Consider the following 12854-nt stretch of genomic DNA (forward strand, 5'->3'; position numbering starts at 1 on the left):
TCTAGGCTATTATCACCTCCACTCCATTATGACCCTGCACCGTTCGCACAGGCTGACCTCATCAATGCTGGACGACCCACGCTGACCTCATCAATGCTGCCTGACCCGCCGTGACCTAATCAAAGCTGGACGCCCCGCGGAGGAGGACTGACGGAACGGCGGGGCTGATCGACGAGGCCCGCTTAAAAAATCATCCCATCCATTAGGCTTGGTGAGAGCCGCCACTGTAAATGTGTTGGAGAGTCAGGGCTTGGGATAGCCACTGTCAGTCCCCCCCACAAAAACCTCCTCACCCCCCACACACCCCACTCATGGACTGGACAATGGAAGTGAGTGGGGCTTCTCAGCCACAATGTCCGCCCACAAATGCGAGCCGTGACAGAGGGGGTGTGGGAGGGATGAGGAGGGGCAAGGGGGGTTCTGACAGGGACGCCTGCAGGATGGGAAGTCTTATTGAGCATTTGAGCGATGAGCCAGGTCATCACATCTCCCCACCTCATCCATCATGGCCCACAACATGGCCCCAAATAAAGAGGACACATTCCTGCCTCCGCTTCCACAACACTACCACATTCAGCTCCTCCATCCCTCTCTCCCTCAGCCTCTCTTTCTCTCTTTCTCTCCCTCTGTGTCTGGCTCAATCTCTCTTTCTTTCTCTCCCTCTGTGTCTGGCTCAGTCTCTCTTTCCCTCTGTCTATGTCGCTCTCTGTGCCATGGCCTGGGAAGAAAGGGGGGACCAGAGTTATCTCGCACTCGGAGGCCCTGGGAGAGCCAGGAGAAAGGGCCAGGTGTCTCTCTGACTCCCAGCTCTTATTTTAACACACTGTCTGGACAAGAGGGAGGGAGGGAGGGAGGGAGGGAGGGAGGGAGGGAGGGAGGGAGGCGGGCAGGGAGAGAGAGTCAGAGAGAGGAAGAGAAAGTGAGAGCACACATTTAATCCACATTGTAGTCCTTTATTTCTTAGTTGATCCTCCCACAGTATTGAATTCAATTGCATTACAGTTACATTGTAGAAAGCATTAAAACAAAGTACCTCAACTTGCTGATTACTTTTTAAAATGGATTATAAACAAAAACAACAACGACAAAAAACAAATAAAAAACAAACAATCTGGTCCCTCAAAATGGGAGGATAAATGAATATAATCTGTTATTTATTATAGGTTTGGCACAAGGGATTAACATGGACTGAACGTCACACAAGCTTGCAGACCACCGTAGAAAACTGCCAGATACAGATCTATGAAGACCAATCATGCGATTATGAAGAAATTATACCTGGCATCTTTTTATTTGTTCATGTCTTTATAATGTTTGTTTTTTCCATTTACAATTGAATCAATAAATTGTCGTACAAAAAAACCCGAAGTAATATCTATTCATCATCAACCAGTTTCAATAGAAGAATAAAGAGTGAATGGTATGTTTAATACTATCCGGCACTCAAACGTCATCTACAAACCCCAGTGAGTTCTGGAGTAGGCCCCAGCAAGGAATCTCTCCTTTGCTATGGGTAAGAGCAGTGCTATTCAGTAAACAAACTACAGTTTGCCAAGAAATAAATACAATTCTCAACATACAACAGCAATAACATCAACATCAATAACAATAAAAATGTTTTTAAAAAAACAACACAAGAAAACATGATTGTCTAAAAAATGAAAGACACACAAGGATGGGGGTAGCTAACAACTAGCATTTAGGCTAATTAGTGGTATTGTTGGCCGACTACGATGAGTTTGGGGTTTCGGGAAGGAGGAGAGATGCCCTTTTTACTGTTTAACAATGATAATTCAGCACTTGCTACTTTTTCAGAGTAAAAAAAAAAGATTGTGGTTTCTTTTTTACTTCCACTAAAATGACAAACTATTTAGATCCTTTCACAGAGAGTGCAGCAGGGTGGGACAGAGTGCAGCTTCAGAGCCGCAGTTTGCAGACACTCGTGTACAGTTCTGTGATTGTGCAGACACACGCAGCTATGCAAACTCTTTCTTGGGTTGTAAAACCAGTCCGATTTTTCTCTGTTTTCAATTTTTCTTTTTCAACAATCTTGTCATAATACGTTTGTAGCACCATCTTTTTTGGAGAGGTGAAGTTTATTTGGACCCGAGTTGTTACTCAGCCCCACCCTTCCAAGTATCCTAGCATTTATATAAGTACATGTTGATGGAAAACACCTGTTTATATCCAGGGGTTAAAGGGAATCATTCTCGTAACATATTTCACTGATACTCCAATTCAGCTGAGAAGGTCTGAAGTTGTGGTGCTGGGAAGGCTAGGAGTGGCCAGGTATGCTAGGAGTGGCCATGTGGGGTTAGGTATCTGTATTTTGACATGGTAGGTCTAGGTAGGATTATGAGGTTCTAGGTGGAGCTAGGGATGCTTAGGTGTGGCCTGGTAAGATTAGGTAGGGCTTTGTGGGGCTAGGTAGGGTCTGTACTCTGTACACATATCAAACCGTGGTTGGACCGCGGTCCCGAATGGGTTCTCTAAATACAACTGACTTTACACTGAGGAAGACTGTTCTCAGCTGAGTGGACACATGAAATGCTCTAGCAATGTAACATCTAACAAAACCATCTCCATCATCCCTCCTACCAGCTGCCGCTGCTGTGCAAAACATAAAAACTCAACAGAATAAATACAGCTATTATTACTTACCATTGTTATTTTCATCACCATAGTCAATAATCACTATCATCATCATTGTCGTTGATATTAAACATACTGACTCAATTTAAGGTCACAGAAGGGATGTTTGTTGGATCTCTTGGAGGGCTGGGCTGGGCGGTTCTCTGTGGACGGTGACCCTGCACGTGTGTAAGGCATTCTGCTCAGCAGTCAGATGGGCCGTGGTTCTGCTCAGCAGTCTGTGACGGGCCAAGGGCCAAGGGTCCCGCTAACGGACCCCAAGGCCTCTCAGTGCGATAGGTCGGGGTCGGGGGGGTTAGGGGTCAGGGGTTAGGGATCGCGGTATCATACATGGCTGAGGGACTGGATGGCACTGGACTCAGCAGCGGCCCGCGCCAGGCTGTGCCACATGGTGGCTGGTGTGTGGTTGGCTGGGTGGAGTGCGTCCTTGTCGGCCAGAGATAGCATCATGGCGTACGCCTGGGGAGAGGGACAGGTTAACTCCAATACACACCTAAAGTGTACATACACACTCACACAAATACACCGCACATGCATGAGCACACATATACACCCCCCCTTACAGTAGTGATTTGATTGCAAACATTTTTATACTTTTTCATACATTATCATGTTACATGTCACACAAACAGGCACGCACACACACACACAACAAACACACACTTACCTGGGACTTGGATTTCCTGTACAGTGGCTGTTTGACAGCCTCAGGCAGGCTGGGGGAGCCGAAGGAGGTGCCGTCCCCGTCACTGAACTCACTGTCCTCCATCTTATGCATGTCAGAGAAGTGACGGATGTGATCCAGCGCAGAGTAGCTACTCTGATCCTCTTCCTCCTCATACCTGGAGAGGAGGGAGACAACCGAATCCCTGTCAACATTCAATTCAACTCAATTCAATTTCTCAACAAAATTTAAATAAATTAAATTGAACTAACTAAACTCAACTCAATTCCATTCAATGATCCCTTCAGGGGGTTTAAAGAATGGCAATATACTGTCATAATGTCTCAGCTTGGTACATATGTGTATGTGTCCATATATTTTAGTCTACATAGCTGCGTGAGTGGATATTTATGGTGGAGGCTAATCCCCACAACTCTTACCTCCTTGGGGAGGTCTTGCAGTTGAGCTCCAAATCGCTAGGTCCGTCAAATTCTATTTCGTTTTGTAGGATGTCACCATCTAGGTTGCCGGGGGGAGCTTCGTCCCTAGATTTCCCGTCAGCGTTGTTGCTCTGCTCCCCTTCCTCCTCCTCGGTGCCAAGCTCCTCCCCCTCCTCCTCCAGGTCACGTGACCCATGGCTGGCCGCCAGGGGCTTTTCCTCCTCGAAAGGACCACCGTTCAATCTAGGACCGGAGACCAGGAAATACATGAGTAAAACCTAGCACATCACTAGCACAGTACTGCAAAAACTTTACTTAAGCAATATACACGCTCACGCTTAGCCATGTTGTACTTGCTGAAGCCAATTATACTCTTCTATCATTGCCATGCACCATACACTTATGGATACAAGGCTAACACACTCATTCTAACATAAAACTTTATAATGAAATGTGATCTTGTGGTCTTGTATATTTTGGCCAGTCAGTCCCTGTAAGAATCCCTCCTTCCTGAGTGAACAATTGGAGTAGAGAGAGGATAGAGAGCGAGTGGGTAGAGCAGTGTAGGGCGGAGCGGAGCGAGCCATGGCAGCTGAGCTGGGGCAGAGAGAGGCAGAGCCGGATCCCGTTTGTCATCGCGTCTCGGGGGCCCCTCTGGGCACAGGCTCTATGAGCGTCTCGCTGATCGCTGCAGCACTTAACAGCACCGCTCGGTCTCTCCCGTTGTTTATTTTCCTACTATCTCAGATTCATCTAATAGGCAAAATATTTAGCTGACAGGCCCATTTGGTGGGAGAGTTATTAGGGCCTTGCCAAGCAGCCCATTTCCCTAGTCCCCACGGAGAGAAAAGGCCCAGCTATCAAAACCTGACTGGGGTTTAATCTGTCCACTGTCTCTGCAGCCTCAGGAAACCACCATTTGGTAAATCATCTGGAACCACATTAAGACTGATTCACTAATTACACTTTGGGATGTCTCTCATCAGCTCCCAACTTTGTCTTTTTCTAGAAGAGGCTAGCACACAAAGTCTGGCTGCGGACCCTAGTTATACACCCGCCAAAATCGCCTCGTAGATTAGAGGACCGTGAAGAGTCCAGGAAATTATCTATTTGAAGGAGAAGAAAAGCAGAGTTTGCAATGAGTCGAGAAGAGAAGGAGTGGGAGAATAATTGCATATTTTAGCACAATGGGGAGAATCTATTATCTGCTATCCATCTCTAGCTTTTATCAGACGGGCGATTATAGCGGGAATTGGACAGAGTTGAAAAGCAACACGCCCCCTGGGTGGGATTGGGAGAGGGCCAGGACTGCCAAGGCGGTAGTTGCCATGTCGTGTCGACATCGCAACGCACTGCATAGCGAGACCAGCAGCGCCGGCCGAGACCAGAGCCTCCGTGATTAAGAAAACAGATCCGCTAATTACGCTTTCAAACGTGGTAATTTGCTGGGGATAAAGTATCTATCATAAGTAGTCAGGAGCGCCGCACTTTGAAAGGAAACACGGGCCGACCCCCTGACCCCACCTTCTCCGACTTTCTTCCTGTAGGCGGACATGTTGGTTCCAGATGTGGGAGCAAGTCGCTCACGGGCTGCAGGTCCCCCCCTCCCGCCTCCCCGTGTTCCACCCCCCCCCACTCACACATCTCTCTGACGCTCCAAAGCCTGCATCCGCAACCCCTTTTTTACAATCAAAAGAAAGTCAGAGATCTCTATCTCTACCTCCCTGATCAAACCCAAGGCACGTAAAAATAAACCCGCCGACCTGTAGCCGACCGCTATCCTGAAGTTGATCATAGTTTTACAAGAATTCATTTGCATAATCATCAGACATAATTGTACGCAAGGCCGATACCGGTGCACATGCATGGCCGAAAGTCAACAGTTGTAAAAAGCTCCTGCACGTTTCCAAATGTTGTAATTATCCCAGATGTCGTCAGTGATGATTGCTTGTTGCTTCGAACCTCCCTGGGCGACATGTTCATTAATACACACACGCTTGCACACACACGCACACACACACACATACACACACAGAAATGAATAAAGGCTGAAGTGCATCAGAATGCCGTAGCAGGCCAGCACAGAGAGGCCGTGTCCACCCATGTTTGTCTATAATCGTCTCCCTGTTTAGCCTCAAGCACTGAATATGTACTGCAGAAAAGCAGGCCTCTCATTTGTGTGTGTGTGTGTGCATGTGTGTGTGTGTGCGCATGTGTGTGTGTGTTACAGAGGATAAGATGAATGATGAATGCATGTACTGTTTGTCAAAGCATTTTTTTTAACACACACATACATATAGTACATGTACATTCACACACACATCCAGACAAAATACATGACTTACCCTTCCTCAGAATGGTCAGGGGACGGCTGGTTCTGGCCTGTGTTGCCGATAAAGTTTCGTATTTCGTTGAAGTAGGAGTCCTCTTTGTCATCCAGGATGGCGCTGCTGCTGTCCAGCTCTGACCGAGGGGAGGACGCAGCCGTGCCTACAGAAAGACAACAATTCTAATCAGTCAGTTGTAATATTAAAATTAAAAGAATAGAATTAAGACCACAGTGACAGCCCCATTGTATTCTCCCTTTGGATGACAAGAAACTATTTGGAATCAGATACTTGACGAGAAACCAATCCCCCACTGGCCTGCATGGGGCACCAGTGTACCAGTATGTACTGAGTCTCCTGTTGGTGCTGGACCAAGGCCTGTAGGAGTAGCACCCTTACACTGGCCTTATTACCCGGAAGTAAAGCTACTGCGGGGTTGAGGTCAATTGTTCCATTTCATTTCAGTTCAATTTAGAATTTGAATTTTTGTGTACTTCCTGAATTGATGTGGCAGACCCTAACCCTGTACTCCAGTCTGTTTTACCTGGCAGTACTCATCCCCAATATAGTACCCGGTAGAGAGTATAGTAAGAATATATTTAAGTGAACCAATATTATATTGACTCTACTAGGAGCTCAGACAGTGAAGGGACCAAACGTATGAGTCTCTAGGTTTCCAGAGAATGCCATGCCAATATTTGCTTTAATAAGTGAATGTATCTGATCAACTGGACTAGCTCCTCAACCAGAACTTTACGATGGGCGTCTGGCCAGTTGTCTCCTGCTTGCCTCCACATTTCTGATGCGATTCAGGGGGTTGCTGCGACGCAGAGCGCCCTATCAAACTCAACCAGCGATGATTTGTACCGGCAAAAAAAGCTGCCGAGTCGTCGAACTTTCAGAGCGCAATGGTATGGTGTTGTCGCAGAGCCGGACGACAGATTCATTTAATCTAATTTCTTAGCTTCCCCAAATGCTTTCTTTAACCGTAAGTAAATTACATTAAACAGCTGGAGAATTTACAGAGGCAATTGAGGCTGAGTGAGTGAGTGCTCACACAGCATATAAATATATCCGATTTGAATCATCAGCAGTTTTGTTGGTCACCAGTTCATTTCAAGAAAGATAGATACACACACACTGTTGAATGCTCCCGCAGTTTTATTGCGCAACGCTTGGACCCCAAAAAGTTTGCAAGGATGTGAAACATTCCACAATAAAACTGCGGTAGCATTAAAACGTATATCTGTCTTGATAGTATTTTTTGTATTTCGCTTCACAAACTGCACACCTCTGAGAACAAGCCATCTCGACCAGCTAGCTAAATCAAGGGTGAGCGAGGGTAAGAGAGAGAGACATGAGCACGAGCTCAGCCATCCACATAAAGAGCTGGGAACATTTTCACACTGTGAGAAATTTTACAACATGACGTCACAATCATAGCGACTGGGAACTATTCTCAAGCTGGGAAGATTTTTATATGACACCCTGCACCTGCAAGTTACTGGATATAAGTACACTACTACTACACAGGTTCACTTCCTAATTTTCTGTAAAGCACTTTGTAACCAACTACTTATGTAACAAGGGCTTTATAAATAAATTTGATTGATTGATTGACTGAGACACTCTCTCACCTGAGAGGTTACCGTTCTCGTGTTTCTTGAGGTGACGGTCCAGGTTGGTCTGCTGCCCGAAGCAGCGGTCACACAGGTGACACTTGAAGGGCTTCTCCTTGTTGTGGATGTTGCGGATGTGGCGCTGCAGATTGGAGGAGATGCTGAACGAGCGGTCGCAGTACTTACACCTGAGGAGACAGAAAGGTAGGGGTCACTCATAGAGGTCAAAGGTCAAAACAGATGGGACTCATGGGGAACAATGCAAATACACTACACACATGCTGGAGTAGATACAGTAAAATAATACAAGCAAAGAAAGACATAGGCCTTAAAGGGATACTTCAGGGTTTGACAATGAAGCCCTTCATCTACTTCCCAGAGTCAGATGAACTCGAAAGGGAAAAGGGGATACCTAGTCAGTTGTACACCTGAATGCATTCAACTGAAATGTGTCTTCCGCATTTAACCAACCCCTCTGAATCAGAGAGGTGCGGGGGGGGCTGCCTTAATCGACATCATCGGCGCCCAGGGAACAGTGGGCTAACTGCCTTGCTCAGGGGCAGAATGACAGATTTTTACCTTGTCAGCTCGGGGATTCAACCCAGCAACCTTTCGGTTACTGGCCCAACGCTCCTACCTGCCAGATATCATTTCTATGTCTTTGTGTGCAGTTTGACGGAAGTTGCTAACTGGCGTTAGCGCAATTGCTAACTAGTGTTAGCGCAATGACTGGAAGTCTATGGTAACTGCTAGCATGCTAGTAGATACCATAGACTTTCTAGTCATTGCGCTAACACTAGTTAGCATTGGCTCACGAAACTACCTCTAACCTCCTACATACTGGATGCAGAGACATACAGATGGTTTCCATGAGTTCATCTGACTCTGAAGTAGGCCTTTAACAATCTCCACTATTGGAATGATACACACACACACACAAACACATACGTGCGTTCATGGACAGCCCCGCCATCCCCCATTCTCTCTCTCTCTCAGACATGATGGAGGAGCTCGTTCAAGGTGAAACCAGTTCTGTCTCTTATCTCCTGCCAGCACAATACAAATCACATTCTTCTCTCACAAAACAGGCATGCAACAAATCTGTTCGAGCATAGCCCCCTCCACATCTGTTTGAGCGTAGCCCCCCCCCCCCATGCAAAATTATACAAGATGATTACATCTTTTCTTCTAGCTGGAATTAGCTCGCCCAATTGGCCGTCCCTCAGGAGCGCCCTGTTATCTTCCGCAGAGATCTTTAATGATGTGCCAAAGGATAGAGGCTCAATCTATCAGGCTGCCGCAGAGGCCTGATGTCCTCCCCTGTGGTCAACTGGCCTCCCCTGGATTGTGTACTGTGTGTGTGTGTGTGTGTGTGTGTGTGCATGTGTGTGTGTGCTCCGAGTCGCCCCCTCCGACATCACAGTCATTATTCCAGCTGCTACCTCTGGACATCTGCTCGTGCTCCTCATCACCCCCATTTTTCACCAAACTTCCTTCTTTACCCCCCCCCTCCCCTCCCCTTCCCTTTCCCTGCCACACCCTCCCCCCATCTTCAAGTTCAAACCCCCCTCCTGTCAACCAGACGTTGGCCACCATTTTTCATCAGGCAAATTATTTAGCAGAATGATAATTGTTCCAGGCTTTTAATGGTGTAGAAAAACACACAAGAATGCTGCCCATAACTATGGACAGGAATTCTCTGGGAAAACATTCGTGTAGCAGCAGACTGGGTCTGATAAATGAACGATGGCTGTCTGGGTGGACTCGGTGTGTGCCTGATCATGTTCTCTGAGAAAGTGTGTGTATGTGTTTATGATTGTGTGCTTTTGTGTTCTTTTTATGAGTCTTTGTGTGTCTGTGTGAAAATGTGTGTAGTCTATCTGACAGACATTAACAGATTACATATACTGTGATGAAAAAGCTGTCCTGTCTTCGTTGAGTATTGTCTGCGCTCGCGGGGTGAGACGAACTGACGTTAGAGGAGTGTTAGAGGGACATCATCCGTTCAGCACGGCATGATCACACTCCCTTTTCCCACATCCCTCATCCTACGGCTGAGCCTTCTTTAGGGCTGGGTATGTTTAGCACATGGTGTGTGTGTGTGTGTGTGTGTGTGTGTGTGTGTGTGTGTGTGTGTGTGTGTGTGTGTGTGTGTGTGTGTGTGTGTGTGTGTGTGTGTGTGTGTGTGTGTGTGTGTGTGTGTGTGTGTGTGTGTGTGTCTTACCTGTACGGTTGCTCTCCCGTGTGTGTCCTTAGGTGACGGGTCAGGTTGGCAGACCGTGGGAATAGTTTACCGCAGTATCTGTGGGGTAGAGAACACCTCATGTCACCATACATTTTAGATTCAAATTACCAGCAGAAAATGTACTCAAATGTATGCGACATATCGTAGAACATGCAGCTTTAACAACACAAAACTCACAATAGGAAAAACACCTTTTCACTATAAATCAAAATAGATTCAAAAGAATACCTGTTACTATATCTCTATCAATTAACTGATAAAACCTGCTTGAGTGCAACATAATTTATGCATCGTCTTATGGTTGCATAATTCCACTAACAACTAGCTATTTGAATATTAATTTCACTCCCACAATCAGCACTTGAAGCTAATGGAATGTGTGTGAGTAAGCTTATGTGTATAACGTAGCAGTGGGGAGGTGCAGAGAGTGGGTGTGTCCACACACACAGAAAAACGTTAGATCAAAGCACCGCCGGGGCCCCAAAGCCTCTCGTATTAATCTGCTAATCAGGGCCAACTCCCTGGGTAAACAGTGGGAGAAAGAGGGGGCCAAGCACGGCCCCTCACTGAGTAACACAGCACACACAGTCACCTCAAAGGGTTGACACTGGCCAGCCATGGAAATGAACAAGAGGTTTGTCTCAAGGACATAGAATGGAAATAGGCCATACACTCAAGGACATATTAACTTTTCAGGTTTAGGGTCTATTCCAATTCAATTCAATTTAATCAAATTCAATTCAATCCAACTCAATTCATGAATTTAGAAGTATAGAAATAGGAATTGAGCAAAACCATGGGACTTTCAATCAGAAAGTCACGAGGCCAAAACCAGAGATGACGTATAGGGAAGACAAAAAATATATATACAGTTGGATAAAATCACCAAAACAACCTCTGGTACTATTTGCACGTAAACGGTTTCCATGGTTACCTGCAGGTGTAGCGCTCCTTGCCCTTCCGCAGTAGCGTCTCGGGGAGGGCAGTGGGCGGAGCTCGGAAGTCAAACATGGAGGGGACGGAGCGCATCAGGTCACCTGACTCCGGGTTAAGCGAACCAAACGTCTCGAGCTTCTCCGCCATGTTCTCAATGGCCGACATCTGAGGAGAGACATGTCACATGAATGGTCAGGAAAAACCTTTATTGAACCTTCATTTAACCAAGTAAGTTAGTCAGTAACACACCTTATTTCAACTGATCACCTGGCAGGTTTCAGCATAGCTTCAGGGGCAACTTCTGGAGTCTTTTGGGACATGGGGCTGTATTACTGACTCTCTTGGTTGCACATCATTTCCTAACCTTAACCCAACAACAAAAAAATCCCATCAACAAAGGCATATCTATAATCTCTAGGAACACTACTTACCAGTTTTAAGGTTAAATGTGTCCCTTTCTATCAAATAAATGTCTGAATGCAACTTTTGTCCGAACGGCACCACATTCCTGCTGTACAGACAGTGGTAGATTACATGGTAGGAAGTGTTGAGTGAAGCAGCCCACTGTCTAACTAGGCAGGATTGTGGTGCCGTTCGGACAAAAGTTGCATTCAGACATTTATTTGATAGCAAGGGACACATTTAACCTTAAAACTGGTAAGTAGTGTTCCTAGAGATTATAGATATGCCTTTGTTGACGGGAAAAAAATGTTGGGTGGAGCCGGACACATTAGGTTAGGGTTATTTTCCGTCAATAATACAGTCCAATGTCCCAAAAGATCCCCCTAGTTGCCCCTGAAGGTAGTGGCAGCAGCGCATATAAGCAGAACTGTCACGTCCTGACCAGCAGATGGAGCTGGTGTAGTAGTTTGGGGGTCAGGACGTGGCAGTCTGGTGTGTGTCTTGTGACTCCTGATCAGGAACAGCTGGGAATCGTTGTTCCTGATTGGGAGTCACATATGTAGGAGTTGTTTGTCACTGGGGTTTGTGGGTAATTGTTTCTTGTTAGTGTGGTTGCACCTGACAGGACTGTTGGCTGTCAGTTTCCTTGTTTTTGTTTTTGTGTAGTGTTCTTTCCAATTAAATTGAAGGATGAATACTAACTCTGCTGCATTTTGGTCCATTCCTGAAGACAGCCGTTACAGAATTACCCACCAACAAAGGACCAAGCAGCGGAAGAAGGCTGGCGAGGTAAGGGAGACCGGGAGGCACCCCCACGAAATTTTTAGGGGGGGGCACAAAGGGGAGTTTTGCGGGGCAAGAATGGAGCCCCAGGCCAGCTCCCCGCACTAGCATGGAGGTGCGTGTTCGCAATCTGGTACGCCCAGTACCAGCACCACGCACCAGGAGTCTAGTGTGTCAACCCAGCCTCACCAGTCAACAGTCGTCGTCAGAGCTGCCCGCCAGTCAACAGTCGTCGTCAGAGCTGCCCGCCAGTCAACAGTCGTCGTCAGAGCTGCCCGCCAGTCAACAGTCGTCGTCAGAGCTGCCCGCCAGTCAACAGTCGTCGTCAGAGCTGCCCGCCAGTCAACAGTCGTCGTCAGAGCTGCCCGCCAGTCAACAGTCGTCGTCAGAGCTGCCCGCCAGTCAACAGTCGTCGTCAGAGCTGCCCGCCAGTCAACAGTCGTCGTCAGAGCTGCCCGCCAGTCAACAGTCGTCGTCAGAGCTGCCCGCCAGTCAACAGTCGTCGTCAGAGCTGCCCGCCAGTCAACAGTCGTCGTCAGAGCTGCCCGCCAGTCAACAGTCGTCAGAGAGGTCAGACTGCGCTGACCTGCCGGAGCGGCCAGACTGCGCTGACCTGCCGGAGCGGCCAGACTGCCCTGACCTGCCGGCGCGGCCAGACTGCCCTGACCTGCCAGACTGCCCTGACTGTCCCGAGCTGCCAGACTGCCCAGACTGTCCCGAGCTGCCAGACTGCCCAGACTGTCCCGAGCTGCCAGACTGCCCAGACTGTCCCGAGCTGCCAGACTG

At 47.3% G+C, this 12854-nt stretch overlaps 1 protein-coding gene across 17 annotated transcripts in view; it reads right to left on the reverse strand.

Moving 5' to 3' along the window:
* Positions 1-937: 937 nt before the first annotated feature.
* LOC106580920 (histone-lysine N-methyltransferase MECOM) overlaps positions 938-12854 on the reverse strand; it is a 186286-nt gene continuing 174369 nt past the window's right edge. For all 17 annotated transcript variants that reach the window (XM_045703670.1, XM_045703668.1, XM_045703667.1 and 14 more), the window contains 7 exons: positions 10882-11048; positions 9927-10004; positions 7721-7890; positions 6102-6246; positions 3757-3999; positions 3320-3494; positions 938-3111 (listed from right to left, as the gene is read on the reverse strand). In XM_045703670.1, the coding sequence (XP_045559626.1) occupies positions 2977-3111; positions 3320-3494; positions 3757-3999; positions 6102-6246; positions 7721-7890; positions 9927-10004; positions 10882-11048 (1113 nt within the window). In that variant the 3' untranslated portion in view covers positions 938-2976. The remainder of the gene's footprint in view (positions 3112-3319; positions 3495-3756; positions 4000-6101; positions 6247-7720; positions 7891-9926; positions 10005-10881; positions 11049-12854) is intronic.

Source organism: Salmo salar, chromosome ssa20, assembly GCF_905237065.1.
Source record: "Salmo salar chromosome ssa20, Ssal_v3.1, whole genome shotgun sequence".
In the NCBI taxonomy this organism is placed as follows: domain Eukaryota; kingdom Metazoa; phylum Chordata; class Actinopteri; order Salmoniformes; family Salmonidae; genus Salmo; species Salmo salar.